This window comes from Eptatretus burgeri, chromosome 5, assembly GCF_056783735.1.
Source record: "Eptatretus burgeri isolate ZD-2024b chromosome 5, Ebu_testis_v1, whole genome shotgun sequence".
In the NCBI taxonomy this organism is placed as follows: Eukaryota; Metazoa; Chordata; class Myxini; order Myxiniformes; family Myxinidae; genus Eptatretus; species Eptatretus burgeri.
The window spans coordinates 96,647,155-96,663,980 of record NC_140965.1 but is presented as its reverse complement, the minus strand read 5'-3'; the positions used below and the strand labels follow the sequence as shown (position 1 = coordinate 96,663,980).

The 16,826-nt window shown below is 43.7% G+C and overlaps 1 protein-coding gene across 2 annotated transcripts in view; it reads right to left on the bottom strand.

Moving 5' to 3' along the window:
- The window catches only part of LOC147027007 (zinc finger C2HC domain-containing protein 1A-like), a 42,390-nt gene that overhangs the window by 3,688 nt on the left and 21,876 nt on the right, over positions 1-16,826 (bottom strand). For both annotated transcript variants that reach the window (XM_085883015.1, XM_085883017.1), the window contains 5 exons: positions 15,200-15,335; positions 7,948-8,087; positions 7,607-7,706; positions 3,721-3,802; positions 647-757 (listed from right to left, as the gene is read on the bottom strand). In XM_085883015.1, coding sequence (XP_085739141.1) covers positions 647-757; positions 3,721-3,802; positions 7,607-7,706; positions 7,948-8,087; positions 15,200-15,335 — 569 coding nt within the window. The remainder of the gene's footprint in view (positions 1-646; positions 758-3,720; positions 3,803-7,606; positions 7,707-7,947; positions 8,088-15,199; positions 15,336-16,826) is intronic.

Below are 16,826 nucleotides of genomic sequence, written 5' to 3'. Positions count from 1 at the left end.
GTATTTGACATACTTTTTAGCTATCTCGTCTTGGTTCCATTCACTAAATGATTATAAACTGTCAGAATGGTGCTTCGCAGACAGGGCATTGCATCAAAAGGTGTTCCGTCCATTGGGTGGATTTTATCCTGGGTGTCTCGTCACCTAGTATTAGTTGGTGGATCTTAAATATTCCAAGATGTCTCTTGTATACAGTCGGAGTTATTGATGGCATTTTGACCAAATTCCTGCGTAATCGGGTTCCAGTGAAACATCAGGCCTGACCATCCTGTTTGTGAAAGACTTGTTTCAAATTGAAGCCAAAACTTCTGACTCGGCCGACCCCACAAGAATGTAGAAATTATTCGAGCCATTAAAGATGTACAGTAGTGGTAGTAGTAGTAGTCGTAAGACTGGTACACAATGACACCCAGTTTAATGTCCACTCAAGGGACGGCACACACATTGGTGCCTCACCCAACTTGTGAAACACCAGGATGACAGTTTATAGCTCGGCAGAGATTTGAACACACGCTAGAAAGCTCGGAGGTGAGTGTTCGTACTTCTCGGCCACCCTGCCAGTTGAGCTAACCTGTCGACCATAAATTGTTAATCCATACAAGTAAAAATCCTTAAGTTAAGGAAGCCTTATAGGGTGATTACCTACCTTCCAGAAGTTACATTCCTGGAAATGGACTTCAACACAGGGCCAGCATTGGTTACACCATCACCACGGCTGGTGAGCTCAATGGAGGTATCCGACCCACTTGTGCTCCTTCTGTGGTGTGGGTAAAAATATGTAGAGAGAAGATATGCTTCTGTAATCCAATTAACACCCACCCTCCCCCTCCTCGCCAAGCTTTCTACATACACTGCTTGATGCTTTGGTAAGAAATCTGATACACTGACAGTGCAAATATTGTACAAGTCAGGTCAGGTATGGGAGCATGGGCCAGAGCAGCGCGTCACTGCGTCCACTTTCTGCCAGTACTCCAGAGGCCTCCATCTGTCCACCCCACAGGCAGATAGATGCCTGACCCATCCCCATCTGGAGATGTTGATCAACCTGCTGCAACCACGAGGCACATGGTCAGCCCATTCGCCTCCACTCACGAGGCTCCCTCGCTGAGAGAATCTGGTGAGCGGGATCAGAGTCAGAAAAACGAGCCACATGTCCCCACAGCCGCAGCTGACGCTCACGGACGATGCATGTAACAAATCTCATTTGGGTCCAGCTCAGCAACCTCTCGTTGGACACAAAGTCCGACCAGCGATCGCCAAAGATTCAATGATGAGACCTGGTACCAAAGGAATTAAGTCTCCATCTCAGATCCATGGTCAGAGTCCAAATCTCACATCCAGAGAGCAAGACTGGAAGCACCAATGACCTGAAGACTCAAACTTTTGTCCTCCTACACAGGTACCGACAGCGCCAAACCCCATGATCCAGTGAATCCATGACTCCCCAGGCCTGACCCAGACATCTATTGGCCTCTGGCTCACAGCCAACAGAGACATGAATATCACTGCCAAGGTAAGTGAATCTCTCCATGACCTCAACATCATCATCACAAACAGGTACAGACAAGATAGCATCATCCAAGATGTCATTGAAAGCCTGAATCTTGGTTTTGACCCAGGAAACCCATAAACCCAGGAGCTCTAACTCCTCATTCAGCACGTCAAGGGCCCCCAAAAGGATACCCAGAGTCTCCGCAAAGATGACTGCATCGACTGGGAACGTCAAGATCTCTGACCTTAATTTCGCAAACGATGCACCGCAGCTTTTCCTGCAGCTGACTCCCTCCCCAGAATTCAGTCCCGACAAGTGCTGAAAAGTGTGGGGGCCAGTACATACCCCTGACAAACTTCAGTAACAACTGGAAATGTCAGAGATGGTACCACTACATCTCACAGTACTCTCGGAACCAGAGTATCGTTCAGACATCAGATCGATCAGTTTTGGTGGCACCCCACAAAGACCGAGAATCCTCCAGAGGGCATCCCGATTCACTGAATCGAACGCTTTGCAGGGATCAACACATAGGCTGCAAGCAGCCCCTGCCGGAACTCTCGTTTGCGTTTGGTGAGGATCCAAAGAACAAGGATACGGTCAATTGTTGAGTTCTTTGGTGCAGAGCCTGACTGCTCTGGATGCTGCTGCTCAAGCAGATGGTGGCGAACCCCATCAAGATTTATCTGAGCAAAGACCTTGTCCGGCACTGAGAGCAGCGTCACCCCTTGGTAGTTGCTGCAGTCCTGGCAACCACCTTTTCTTTTCCAGAGAGGGACAACAAGGCCCCTCTTCCAGTCAGTTGAGATGATGCCTGTGTTCCAGGCAGAGCACAAATGGAAAAAAACGTTTTCCCAAATAAGCAAACATATTTACAAGCACAATAATCAGTCATGAAAGGTACATTTTCACAGGCACAAAAGAACAGATTCTAACTCTTAGCCCTTATTTTCTTCCACAATCTTACCTGAATCAGCTACACATAGGACATAGCACCAGCAGAATCATACCGAGGAAATGTAGAAAGGAAAAAAAGAAGATAGTGGTGGAGCAAGCAGTCAGTTTGATCTTTGACTCGCTGCAGCACACGTCGACGGACGTGTGTCAATCCCGAAACGGAAACAAAAGAGGGGTAAGAAAAGCAGAAGGGTGTAGATGCAAGCGAGACAATGTGGGCGATGTATGCTTACAGGAAAATGTGATGTGCATTTGTAAAGCCTTGCCCAGAAGGGTCGAGGCAAGTCACCTCTTTATAAATGTGCTCTTTATAAATGTGATTCTCTTCGTGAGCATAGTGAGACAAATTAGCAATTATTGGAGAGACAGCAAGCAGAATAAGTGTACGTCAGTATGGAGCTATCACCCCACGCTCAGGACCTGCCGGCTCGTTCGCTCTCGCGCCTCTGCCTCATGCTCGATCAGCCGTTCTCCCAGCTCAGTCTGGCACAGCTCTTCCTGGCTTCAGCGCAGACTCCAACAGTGGTCTCTAATTCCTCAGCACAAACAGGCAGGCAGATTGTCTCTGGGTCCCCATGGCGTTTCAACAAGCATGATCCGTCTGACGTTCCATTCCACCATTTAAGCAGCTTGAGTGGGGCAGAGACTTGGAGGGGATCAGAGTTCTTGGGAGGTGGAGTTCCTGGGTGCAAATGTCACGGCAACGCCTCTTTTTGCAGTCAATCTTCCCAGAGTTGGAGATCTCCTCCCCCCCCCCCCCCGGGTTGAGTCTGCTTCTTTCTTGTATATGAGCCATGTATATGAGCTGTTAATGGTGGAGCCATATATGTACACAGGGCATATAAACCACTGTATATGAGCCATGAATCAAAGAGCATTTAAAGGAGGAATAAAGGAAGAACAGGAGGGGTATGGAGGAGGAGGAGGAGGAGGAGGAGGAAGAAGAAAACCTACTGTAGCGTAGACCTACTATAGCGTAGACATATACCCCGTTTCCCTTAGACAACGATTGGGGGGGGGAGCTATCTGGGCACATGTACCAACGATATAACTAACGAGGAACTCCGACCTGTCATGGATGTTCATTCACCCGGGGGTCGGTTCCATAACCATCACAAATCACAATATGATGCCATAATAAATTCAGCAAACAATGATGGATTAGCATAAGGCAGGCAGAGAAACCAATCAATGAAAGGGGTACCAAAGGAGTGTTTGTGATGCACAAATAAGCCTGGAAGATGTTAAAAACAAAGCCATCGTGAGCTTACCTGTCTCGCTGCAGAACTTTTTTCCCTGCCCTTGCCATTGACAAACCACCCCTTCCCCTGCTTGAAGTCTGGGTTGCACCAGCTGCAGGAAAATATTGCATTATTCACACACACACACACACACACACACACACACACACACACACACACACACACACACACACACACACACACACACACACACACACACACACACACACACACAAATATAAGGTATTATAAATGTTCATGTTTTATTTAAAAAAAAACAATTGTATTTTACAATATTAATAACTACAATTTTAATATGTTCATGAAAAACAGCAGATATCCATATTGGAATGTTTACCTGTAATTTCTGGAGAAATTCAATTGAGATGTTGTATAATGCCTTCTGCAATGTTTCCATCATTTGTCTTTTGATTTTTCGTTTTCTTTTTTCCTGTCCAAATATTCCCAGACATTTTCAAGATGTGACTGGACTTGAAACTATATTGCCAGGAGACTGCTTCGGCAGCACCGATGCTCTGTACAGAGTGTAGTCCCAGTGGATGGATTGTTCCTACTAACATTTGAAACTATATTTTAATGACATTTGTAATGCGTTTGGAGTCATTGTAGTTTTCCAAAACAAAGTTATCACCAATTGACCTCAATCCTGATGGGATACTATGGTGGATTAGGATCTTCTTGTACTTTTCAGCATTAATTGTTCCATTAAGTCTCACCAAGTCACAAACCCCAGAAATACATCCCCAACCTTGAACAGAGCCTCCACCATGTTTCATAATACGTTGGAAATACCTTTCCTTATACTTCTCACCAATCCTTCTGAACAGAGGCTCCCCCTTATACTTCTGAGCTGGTGCTCCCACCTTTCTCGGATTCACACTGTGGAAACCAAGGCTCATTGGTATCTCCCCACGATGAGGTTGAGTCTTTGGGCCTCTCGCTCTCTCACTGCCGGTAGGTCGGTGGTCTTTGTCTTCTCCCGTCTTCTCTCTGACCTCGTACCCCCCCTCCCCCTGCTCTGTCTGCAATATGTCCCCACCATATTTCTGCAGGACACTCAAGGTCCACCAGCAACCCCCTTCTGGTAAAATTGTCACATCAAGAATCACTGCTCACCTTCACCCTTTCATTCCTCTTTTTCCCCACCTTTGGCACAAACTCCCACACTCTCAATCCCACTCTTCCCTCCAGGTCTCCAAAACAGCTGTTTGCCACCACCTCGTGTCGTTCCCCATCAAAATCCTCGATCTTTTCTACCCCCGTTAATCCACCCCAAACCCACCTCCTTCATATCCCCTACTTTCCTTCCTGAAAGTCCCTGTAGTGTCCATCTTGTTTACCCTGTGTACCCCACCCCATCCTTTTCCCTTACACAGATCTCCTCATGTCTCTGTTCCCCACTGTTTTGTGCTTCCCTCTCCCACCCCCCTTGTTGTACGTTGTGCGTTAGCTCTCATACGAGCCTCGACAGTGTATACTAACTCAGTAACTAACTAACCCTCCTGACATCCTCTGTCTTATCTTTGTTCCAAAAATATAAATTTTTTGACTTATCCCTCCAAAGTACCTTTCCCCACTGAATGGCATCACAACTCTGATGTTTTTCAGCACATTTCATATCTTGACTTTGTCTTTATGCAGAAAGGGTTTTTTTCCACAGGAATTCACCCATTGAGACCACGTTTGGTAAGAGACCTGACAGTAGACGAGTCCACTTGAACCCTTGATGTTTGTGCCAGTTCTTACTTAAGTTCAGCACTTGATTCTTTTTTAATATTTCTTAAGGAACTTATTTTTAAGTATTGCTCATCTGTTTTGACGAGTTTTTTTGGCTTTCGAATCCGTTTTCTATCTTCGTTTTGTTGATTGAATCCTTACTTGTTTCTCTTTAAGCCTATGTATTGTTGCTTAAATGTCACATTTGGAAATACCTATTTTGCAGGATATTTCTCTCCTGGATTTGCTTTCTTGGTATAAAACAATTTTGAGTCTTGTTGAGTTTGATATTTTGGCCATGGTGTTGGTTTATAATATTGTGACGTCCACGGGACTTGAACAGTCCCGCCAACGTAGAATGAGCCGAAACGATGGAGGCGGTTTATTTGTTTATAACCCAAACATGGCGGTTCTAATCGCTCTACCGCAAACGGGACGAGGAAGGTGGCACGAGTCACTTTTCACTGAGTTGATGATGTTTATTTGTTTTTATTATGACCAGAAATAACAAGACTCGGCAAGAAGAGGGATCCGGGGCGATTCGACGGGATGGTGTGGGATCGGGCGTGGGGAAAAACACAGACAATTCCAATGAATATACAGATCTCAAACCTCTAAGGCGCCAAGTTCACACACACACGCACACACACAAAACGTAGCTATTTCTGGTGGTCAGGCTGGACCGTGGTGTGGACACAACCGTCCCTGGATCGGCATCGGACGAGCTGGCCTTGCTCTCGTCAGGGGGGCAGGAGAAACCGTGGTGCTGTCGACCTCCTGGTCTTGGCCCAAGTCCGCTCACAGCCGCCAGGGAACCAGTTCTGGCGCCAAGTTGTGAGCAGGAGAGGGAGGCAGGTCCGCCCGCCGTTCGACCCCGTAGTGCGAGCCAGCAGAACCCCAGAGCCAACCAAGGTGAGGCACGAGGCTCAGCAAGGCTCCAAGACACGATCAAGAACACGATCAAATCAGCACAACAACAAGGATGCTCCCCGCGCAACAGCCTCCCCACCAAAAAAAAAACGATCTTTTGGTTGTAATCTTCTTCCTCTTCCTTTTCGACCCCGAACAGAACCTTTTTATCCTTGGTCCTCGTCACTTCCAATCGAGCCGTTTATTGGCCCACCGCCATCGCCTTCCGCCAATCGTGATCACGGGGCGGAGTCATCCGCTGCACTGTCCTGTGACGTCATGGCCAGTCTCCAGAGAACACCAAAAAGGGGTTTACGCAGACACACTTACCCTATCCCGTGTCCCTATCTAATTACATGACAATTATCATTCCCCCCCTTGAAGAAATGAACATTTACTAGACAACTTATCACCACTGAATTGCCACTTATTACATCGAGATCCTGGTAAACTCGAACAGCATGGCATACCTGATTAAACATCCTAATTACCCTTTGAATGCATACCCCCCCTCAAATGTAACAATATTGTTATGGATATTGTTAAACCTGGTATTGGCTTTACGGTTAGGGTGGTGGCTTGGGATCCTAGGATCTCGAGTTCAAGTCCTGTTTGCTGCTGAATTAACACCAGGGGGTTGACTCAGCCTGTCATCCTTCTGAGGTCGGCGAAATGAGTACCAGTGTAGCAGCCAAAAGGCCGCACATGAAGGGAAGGGGTATTGACGGATTTAGTAAATCTGGCATGATGGACGCATGCGCAGGCATGATGGACCGAATGGCCTCCTCCTGTGCAAAATTTCCTTGTAATCTGGGGTTCGAGTTTGACCACAAGGGAGAACACTTGGGTTCCTCCCAAACACCCAGTCCTGAGGCCACCGGGCACAGATAACTCCGCACGCCAGCAGGTTGCTAAGCAACCACGAACGTCGATTGGTACTGTCAATCCTGGCAGGGTTACACTACTTCGCGCGTTTGTTTCCGGTGGAATGGCAGCATCAAGGGGGGGTCTCGTGCCCTCGATGCGTACTCGAGTTAACTTACCATATCAGGTGCAGCCGAGCGGAACTGCCGAGTACATACCGGCTAATAAGAGCAAATTAGTGGGGCAAGACTTCTGGCTAACCTGTGTGCCGACTACGCTGGACCAATGGAATAAAAGACAGAATGAGCAGGGTACATTTATAACAAGCAGGTTTATTTATAATTAAGGTGAGAAAAGGGCAATAATCAAAAATTAAAAATAAAATAATTGGCAAATGCAAAACTACCTGTGTATGACTGAACCTGTCCAGGCACTGGTCCTCCCCGTCCCAAACGGCTCAGGGTTTTTTGCCCTCCCCCAGACTTGTTCAAGGAGGATTCTTTGTGCTGTTCAAAGAAATGTCAGGAATTGTGTAATTTGCCAATACAAGTATATAAAAATGAGTCAAAAAAAAGGAAAAGACAAACAATATTAAGATATCTTAGAATAAAAAAGAGAGCATGTAAGCATGTACATTGTACATCTGTCGTGATAAGTTGTATTTGATAAATTATCTCACCAAAATCAATTGCCTCAAAAAAGGTCTTCCAACAAGTGATGAAGGGGGACGTATGGAAGATGACTCACCTGTGTGCGTGCGGTGAGATGAGTCTGACCCTGTGGCCGAGACTTTCCCATGCGTGCTGCTTGCTCCTTGCAGAAATTGATGTGGCGTTCAGCTGCTGACTCAGCAAACCGCCGCTGGCAGTATGGGCACTGAATGTGGTCTATGGGTAGAGGTGCGTTAGATGATGCAGGGTACAGTATCTTGCCATTTTACTGATGAACTTCCAGTACCTTCAGCTTTTTGCTTTACCAAGCAATAATTGGGGCTGGCAGGATAGACTAGATGTTTGCACACTATCGTCTGAGCTATCCATCATGGGTTTGAATCTCGACCAACTAAAAACTACGCAAGTATTTCACAGGCAGAAGAGATTGGGACCATAATCTGTGCAGAGCGTTGGTGCTGCTTAAGCAGTCTCCTTGGCTATTGGGTACAATCCTGGACGGGTCGCCACTCCGACGCAGGATACCAGCATGCTTGCACTCATTTTGCCGACCTCGGAAGGATGACAGGGCGAGTTAACCCCACCTGGTATTAATTCAACAGCTGAGCGGGATTTGAACTCAGGGCCCTTGGATTCAAAGCCAGCCACCCTAACCATTAAGCCAACACCAGGCATGTTGTGCCCAGGGGCGTTACATGTCAAGTGTACACATTTTTCAGCGAAATTTTGACACGGTCTCAGATTTCACTCTTTTTTTGTGCAAGTGTTTGTATCCACGGTAAAACATTATGTGTCAATTTTCAGACCTGGGGGCCCATCGGGGCCCATTTTAGCCCCCCCCCCAAAAAAATTTGGGCGCCCCCGGTTGACCCACAATATTCCAGTGACCATATCACAAGTTGTAGTGGTCCAATTTGGATGATGTTGGTATCAAAATGCTCGTAAAAGCGAGGTCTTTCGAATCGCGTAAAGTAAAATCACTCCGAAACAGGAATTCAAAAAGTTATAGTTTGGGGCGCCCTTTGATCTTGGGCCCCCGCCCCCCAGCCAAACAGATGATCCCGATTTTTTTGTGTGAGAATACCCCTTCATATACTCCAACACCTCAGCATAAATGAAAATGGGATCTCAATGGGTTCAAGTGTGATGATGGTTTTATTGTTCGGGGTCCACATATCACTAATTCTTGATTCGACATTGGGCGACGTTTGCCGTCATCGTTCCAATGACGTCACCTGCTGGCAGGCGACTTTATGTCTGAAATTGACAATCATCATCTCTGGACCATTATATATATATATATATATATATATATATATATATATATATATATATATATATATATATATATATATATATATATATATATATATTGCATCATTTGCGAAAAAATTTCTGCCTATTGTGTCTATTGATTTTTAAGTATACATTTTTTGTATAACAATCATGGAATTAAGTTATAAATGGGATAATCTCAGTTTTTGCATATTTTGCAGTAAGCATGGCGACTGAAGATCGAAAGGAGTTCCGAAAATACTGTTGCGATTCGTTCAGCTGCCATAAAACGAAACAACGAAAAGATCTTCGCAATGTGTCAAATGATATGTTGATGAAATTTTCTTCAAAGGTGAAAAACAGATGACAGACTTTGTACAGAAAAAAAAACTCAGCTGTCACCAGAGCGTATTGAAGAATCATCTTCGACCGGTTCGAAATTATCATCAGAAGGTACTATCGAAGGCATTGCAGAATCTATTTCGACAGATGAGGACGAGGAGGTTTTTGAGCGAGAAGAAGAAGTTGACCTATTAAACCAGTCGTTATCGATGATAGGCGAAAGCCCATTTGACAAACGAACGGCGGAAAGGAACCCAGGGTACGTTCCTGAAAAGCGAAGTAAAGTGGAAGATTCTGTGCGAAAGAAATTAGAACGAGTTGCTGGACCAAGCACTGCGGAGAACACACAAAATACAGCGTCAAAACGTGATGAAAACTGCATACCAGAGGTGATCAAAAGCCTGAAAGAAAAATACGTTGTTTCGAGCTGTTCAGAGCAAATACGTATACTGACAATATTTGCTAGGAATATGAGCATCAGAGGGATGATGAGTGAATTCAGTTGCTCCCAAAGAATGGCTGTGCAAGCCAAAAATTTAGAGAAAGAAAATGGAATGCTATCATCTCCAAATCCCAAACAGGGTAAAATATTGCCTGACGAAAGGTCCTGTCACACCTTGACGATTTAGCCAGCGTATGCCTGACGGATGCAAAATTTGGCTAAAAAATGCTGGCACACGTCGAATACGTTATGGGTAAGTTTGTATACGTTAAGAGCACGCTGGCATATGTCGTAGTATGCTGGCATACGTCGTAGTATGCCAAGGGGCTCGACAAATTTTCCATGCTTGAAATTTTTTGACGTAAGCCAGCGTATGACTCGCACGTTCCGCATAATGCTGGCTATAAGTTGTAGGCACGTTACGCGATCGTTGACACACGTCGACACACGTTACTTGTACGTTACTCATAAGTCGAAACACGTCAAGGTAATGGTTAGCATACCCGAAACTTATTTCTAACCTATGAGTAATGTGTTGTAGGCACGTTACGCAATCGTTGACACACGTTACTTGTACCTTACTCATAAGTCGAAACACGTCAATGTAATGGTTAGCGTCAGTGTTCCAGACTCCCTGGTTTTTTTTTTTTTGTTGGTTATTATCTTGCCAAAATGAAGTTTTTGCAAGATATGTTAGTCAGCTTGTATGTTTTTTTTTTTTTTAATTTGTTTGTTTGTAACCACGTATAAAAAATTCTGCAGAGCACAGTTATCATCGGAAACTTTTGTAACTTCGCATATCAGAGGCCTATAGAGGTCCCTTTCAGTGCACAAAATTTTGAAGGTCAAGGTCAAAGGTCAAGGTCACTTTGGCGCAAATCAGGGGAGTCGACGAAACCCTTATTTTTTTTGAGTAATTTTGATCGGATCGTCTTCAAACTTCAGGGGAATATAGTTCATGGTCTGGCGCTCAGCTGATTAATTTTTGGTGGCGATTGGCTTTGACCTTCATATGTTTTTTTTTTGTCTGTAATCACGTATAAATCACTCTGCAGAGCACAGTTATCATTGGAAATTTTTGTAACTTCGCATATCAAAGGCCTATAGAGGTCCCTTTCAGTGCACAAATTTTTGAAGGTCAAGGTCAAAGGTCAAGGTCACTGTCGCAAATCAAGGCAGTCGACGAAACCCTTATTTTTTGAGTAATTTTGATCGGATCGTCTTCAAACTTCATGGGAATATAGTTCATGGTCTGGCGCTCAGCTGAGTAATTTTTGGTGGCGATTGGCCTTGACCTTCATGGTTAGCGCCTCAGGTCAAACATATTTGACCCCAAGGTCAAATTTTCAAGTTTTAGTAACCATATCGTGTAGTGCCTCAAATTGAACACCTCTGAGTGCTTTCTAGATATGTCAAGCTTGAGACATTATGACGTCATTTGGTGACGTTATGAGGCAAAAGCATATTTTTCATGGTTACTCTGTAGAACGATTCTCATCGGAATCTCTCGTAGGCAGATATTCCTCAAGGAGTCGCTCCTGGTGGATAGCAGATCTGTTCACCTCAGTGTGACCTGAAAGAAGTCACACGTGGTCACCTTTTGGCAAGATACGGGTCACCCTGCGGGTGACATTGGTTTATTTTTTTTCTTCGGTATGACGGTGATGTTAACACTTCGATTTGTAGTGCGGTTATAATACAATATAATTAATAGGCTGCCGCTCAAATATTTAAATCATAACCGCACTAGAAATCGAAGTGTCAACATCACCATCATACCGAAGAAAAAAAAAAACCAGGGAGTCTGGAACACTGACGCTAACCATTACATTGACGTGTTTCGACTTATGAGTAACGTACAAGTAACGTATGTCAACGTGTGTCAATGATCGCGTAGCGTGCCTACAACTTATGCCAGCGTATGCGGAATGTGTGTCATACGTCGAGTACGTCGAGAAATTTTCAACATGCTGAAAATTTCTCGACGTATGCCAGCATACTACGACGTATGCCAGCGTGCTATTAACGTATACAAAACCCATCATGTATTCGACATGTGCCAGCTTGGTTCGGCAAATTTTTCATACGCCGGCATACGCTGGCTAAAATGTCAAGGTGTGACAGCGGCTTCACACTTCGATGTCTAGTGTGGTTATGATTTGAATCAGCAAGCCGCAGCCTATGAATAGCCTACGCCACGTGATCGTCGGCGATACGCTGCCGCTATGCATAAGTTAGACTATCGTTGGGCATAGGTTGTGAACGCCAACAACACGCTCAGCATTCATTGGTATAAGTTATCTATATGTGATTAAAACGTTCTGTGTACGTTACTAATACGTTATGCATACGTCCAACACGTTATTATATGCCCAAAACTTTTTTTAAAAAACATCAATAGTTCAGCGTACGCCAGCGTTTTACATACATTTTGAGACCTTGCCATACGCTGGCTAAAATGTCAAGGTGTGACAGGGCCTTTAGTGAAATCCGCCGCAACCGAATTTTACCGAAGTGATGAAGTCAGCCGAATAATGTTGGGAAAAAGGACTGTGTGGTGGTCAGGAATGAACATGGAAAAGACAAAATTCAAAAGCACCTGGTACTAAACATTCTCAAGGAACTGTTTCAGAAATTCAAAGAGAAGAACCCTGGCTTGAAAGTTGGATTCGCGAAGTTCGCCATGCTCCGTCCCTCAGAGTGTGTCCTGGCTGGTTCAGGCGGTACACACAGTGTATGAACGATACATCAAAATGTGAAACTCATGATGTTTGGTTCCAAAATGCCACAGATAGCCGAACTTCCTAGCTATCATCATGTGATTGCACGCATAGTTTGTAACCCAGCACAACCGGCATGTTATTTCAGAACTTGTGAAAGTTGCCCATCAATTGAAGACTTCAAAACCGAGCTAGTGAGTGCTTATGACCTAGAGGATATTGATGAAATTCAGTTTAAACAGTGGACATCCACTGACAGATCTGAACTGAGCTCCATAGTCCTGCCTTTGGAAGAATTCATTAATCAATTCTGTGAACGCGCGGTGAAATTAGTGAGGCACGACTTCATTGCCAAGGCCCAATCTCAGTTTCTGAAAAATAAGAAAGACGAAATCGGTGAAGGAGAATTTGTCATTATTGGAGACTTCTCAGAGAACTATTCGTTTGTCGTACAGGATGCGGCCCAAGGATTCCATTGGAACTGCTCTCAAGCGACAATTCACCCCTGGGTTTACTATTTCAAATCGGACGATGGCAAATTAAACCACGATTCGTTCACGATTATATCAGAATGCAATACTCACGACGTTGTCTCAGTCCACCTCTTCCAAAGAATGCTCAATGAACACTTGAAATCTAGCTTTGGAAATGTAAAGAAACTTTACTATTTCTCAGACGGTTGTGCTGGCCAATATAAGAATTGCAAAGCCTTCATAAACCTATGTCGTCACAAATCAGAGTATGGTATTGATGCAGAATGGCATTTTTTTGCCACAAGTCATGGCAAGGGCCATTCAGATGGCGTGGGAGGTACAGTCAAACGAGAAGCAACATGTGAGAGCCTGCGTCGACCTTACGACAGTCAAATTATTTCTCCAAAATATCTTTTCGCCTTTGCTGAAAATGGTTTGAATGAAATGAAGTTCGGTTACGGGATCCAAGAGGCTTATGATGAGGAAGAACGAAATCTGGAAGAAAGATTAAAAACGGCCAAAACCATAGCTGGAACTCAAAAACTTCATGCTTTCATCCCTATTTCTGAAACTGCTCTTCAAGTTCGCGAATTCAGCCTGAGCGAGGAACACCGTATCGAGTCAGCTATTTCAAAATCTACACCAACTTTTAACGGGAAACTCTCAGGTTATGTCACAGTGCACTATGATGGAAAATGGTGGCTTTCCTGCATCATGGAAGCCTTTCAGGACACTCATGAAGTGAAAGTGAATTTTCTTCATCCCACAAATAGTTTCTTTTTTCCTGACATTGAAGATCACTGCATTTTAGACATTTCTGATATACTTCTTTCCATAGAACCAAAAACTGCTACAGCTCGAACCTACACAATCAGTAAAAAAGAAACACAGCTGTCAAATAAAACATTGGTTGGCAAAAAAATCTTGATTATAATATGCGAGGAAAAACTCTTACTCATACTAGTAACGCTTCCAGTTCCTGCATGTGCATGTGGAAAATGTATGTACAATATACTGATATAGTGTATTGGAAATCTTGCATTCAAATATTGTGCTATGTATTGTGGCGTATTGTGTGTCCAGCACCCGAGTCCCTGAACAATAAAACCATCATCACACTTGAACCCATTGAGATCCCATTTTCATTTATGCTGAGGTGTTGGAGTATATGAAGGGGGTATTCTCACACGAAAAAAATCGGGACCATCGGTTTGGCTGGGGAGCGGGGCCCAAGGTCAAATGGCGCCCCAAACTATAACTTTTTGAATTACTGTTTCGGAGTGATTTTACTTTACGCGATTCAAAAGATGTTGCTTTTACGAGCATTTTGATACCAAGATCAGCCAAATCGGACCACTACAACCTGTGATATGGCCACAAGAAGATTGTGGGGCAGCTGGGGGCACCCAAATTTAGGGGGGCCCAAAAAGTTGGTATTTTGAGTTTTTTCACCCAAGTGAATAAATGACCAACATATGGGGAGAAAATTAGGTATTAGTGTCGGGAGGGTGTGTACACTTGACATGGAATGACCCCCCCCACACAGGCAGGGCGAAGCATCAATGTGTGTGCCTGTCCCTGAGATGGACGTTAAACCGGGCATATCATCTGCCAGCATTAGTTGGTGGACATTAAAGATCCCACAGTGTTCTCGCAAAAAGGAGGCAAGGTATTGCCAGCACCCTGTATAAATTCCAAAATCCTGCACACTCAGTCAGGTATCCTGCATCAGAGGGACAACCCATCCAGGATCTTATTCAGCAGAACAGATGCTCTGTATGAGAAGATGATGATGATGATGATGATGATGATGATGATGATGATGATGATGATGATGATGATGATGTAGTTTGGCTTCCCAAGTTAACGGGGGAGTCATCAACATGACACAAGGTTTACTGGGGGTTGAACAGATAGGCTGAGAAATGTCTTTCAAAGAAAGAGGTAGGATTGGTTTTCCTTCAGTAAAATGTTCAGCCTGCTCCATCTCAAGCAAATGTTCCCAGTTGTACCACAGTCTATAAATTAACTCACTTTGATTATGTACAAATAACTGGACAGGATTATTCTGCACACCAGGATTGATGGTTGAAGGAGGAGGTGGAGGCAGAGGCTTTCCTTCCCTCAAGGCCTTCGTGACTCCTTTTGCTGATCGAATGGCGTTTATGAAGTCTTCATGTTTTTGCCGCCAGTTCTGCTTCTTCACTGGTAGCTGTGCCAAAGAAAACGGTCATCATCTGATAGAGAAGGACTTTGGTGAAGGAAGAGAACTACCTCATCTTTTCCCTCCAATGTTCCCCAATTTTATATCTGTCATTTTAAAAGGCCTACATGTTGGAATTGATGTCAGCATTTATAATTTTTTTTTTTAAATGCATTTCCATGACAAACCACGACGCAAAAGGGACAGTGTACAGTCACATATATTGTCACACATTTATCTCAGCACAAGTACGTACGGGAAAGTGTTGTCTCCATAGAGCAAGTTATTTGGATAACAAGGTTAAAAATAATAATAATAATAATAATAATAATAATAATAATAATAATCGAAACATTCTGAAAAAAAAAAACGAAATGCATGAACTTCAGCGCAAAAAAGAAAGAAAAAGAAACAGTCATTCCAAGCCGTGAATAGCCTTTCAAAACAACACACATCAACCTTCGTCATAAGGGCAAAACACATGATCATACAAGCTCACTTGCTGTTTCTGCCTCAATAATTATAAATCAGGACAATTTTTTTTTTAAAGGTCAATACAAAGTTAATGAAAACAAGCCGTTCAAGCTGAAGGTTACTATGAATTCAAGAGTAACTAGAGGGGGAGCACTCGGGAGAGTGCAAAACCTCCGCCGCCAATACTGCTCGGTCATTCAAGTGAACCTGATATCCTATTCATTCAATTTCACATCAACAGTGCTCACAGAGTTATAGTTTGCAACTTTCCCTTTTACTTTTAACTTTTACATACTCAATTAATTCGTCATAACTGGATTCCTTGAGACAGAAATTGATTTTACATGGGTATATCCACCTGAAGTTTCAAAATCAGCCGCAATTATAATTTTGGCATGTTTTTTGTTGGAAATCACTTATAACATGTAGAAATGCAAAAAATAAAATCGAAATTTTGTTGAAAAAAAAGTTGCAAAATTTTTTTTTTCTCCCTAAATTTTTTTTTTTTGGGGGGGGGGGTTGGAAATCACTTAAAACATGAAGAAATGCAAAAAAAAAACATTCAAATATATTTTCAAAATGGCCGCCATAGCGGCCATATTGGACCAAGTCCAAAATCTAATGGCATGATCCTTGGACCATATCTAACCCCCCACCAAGTTTCGTTGAAATCCGTCGAGGAGTTTTTCCGTAATACTGTTCACAAACAAACAAACAAGCAGTCATAGACTGGTACTTACAAAATCGTCAACTTGACCTCTGACCTTATCTAATAAAAGCTGTCTCCAGAGAAGGTAGCGACGCAAACCAGAAGTTTCTACGATGATTCTGTACCAAACCATCAAAAATCGAATGTTTTGGATGTTTGACCTCACTGTGACCTTGACCTTTGACCGATTTTGACCAAAATCTAATCAGCACTCGCCACCACCCTCCTGAATCACGTGGTGTAACTTGACATTGGTAGCTTCTTCCGTTCTCGAGTTATCATTTTTTGGATGTTTGACCTCACTGTGACCTTGACCT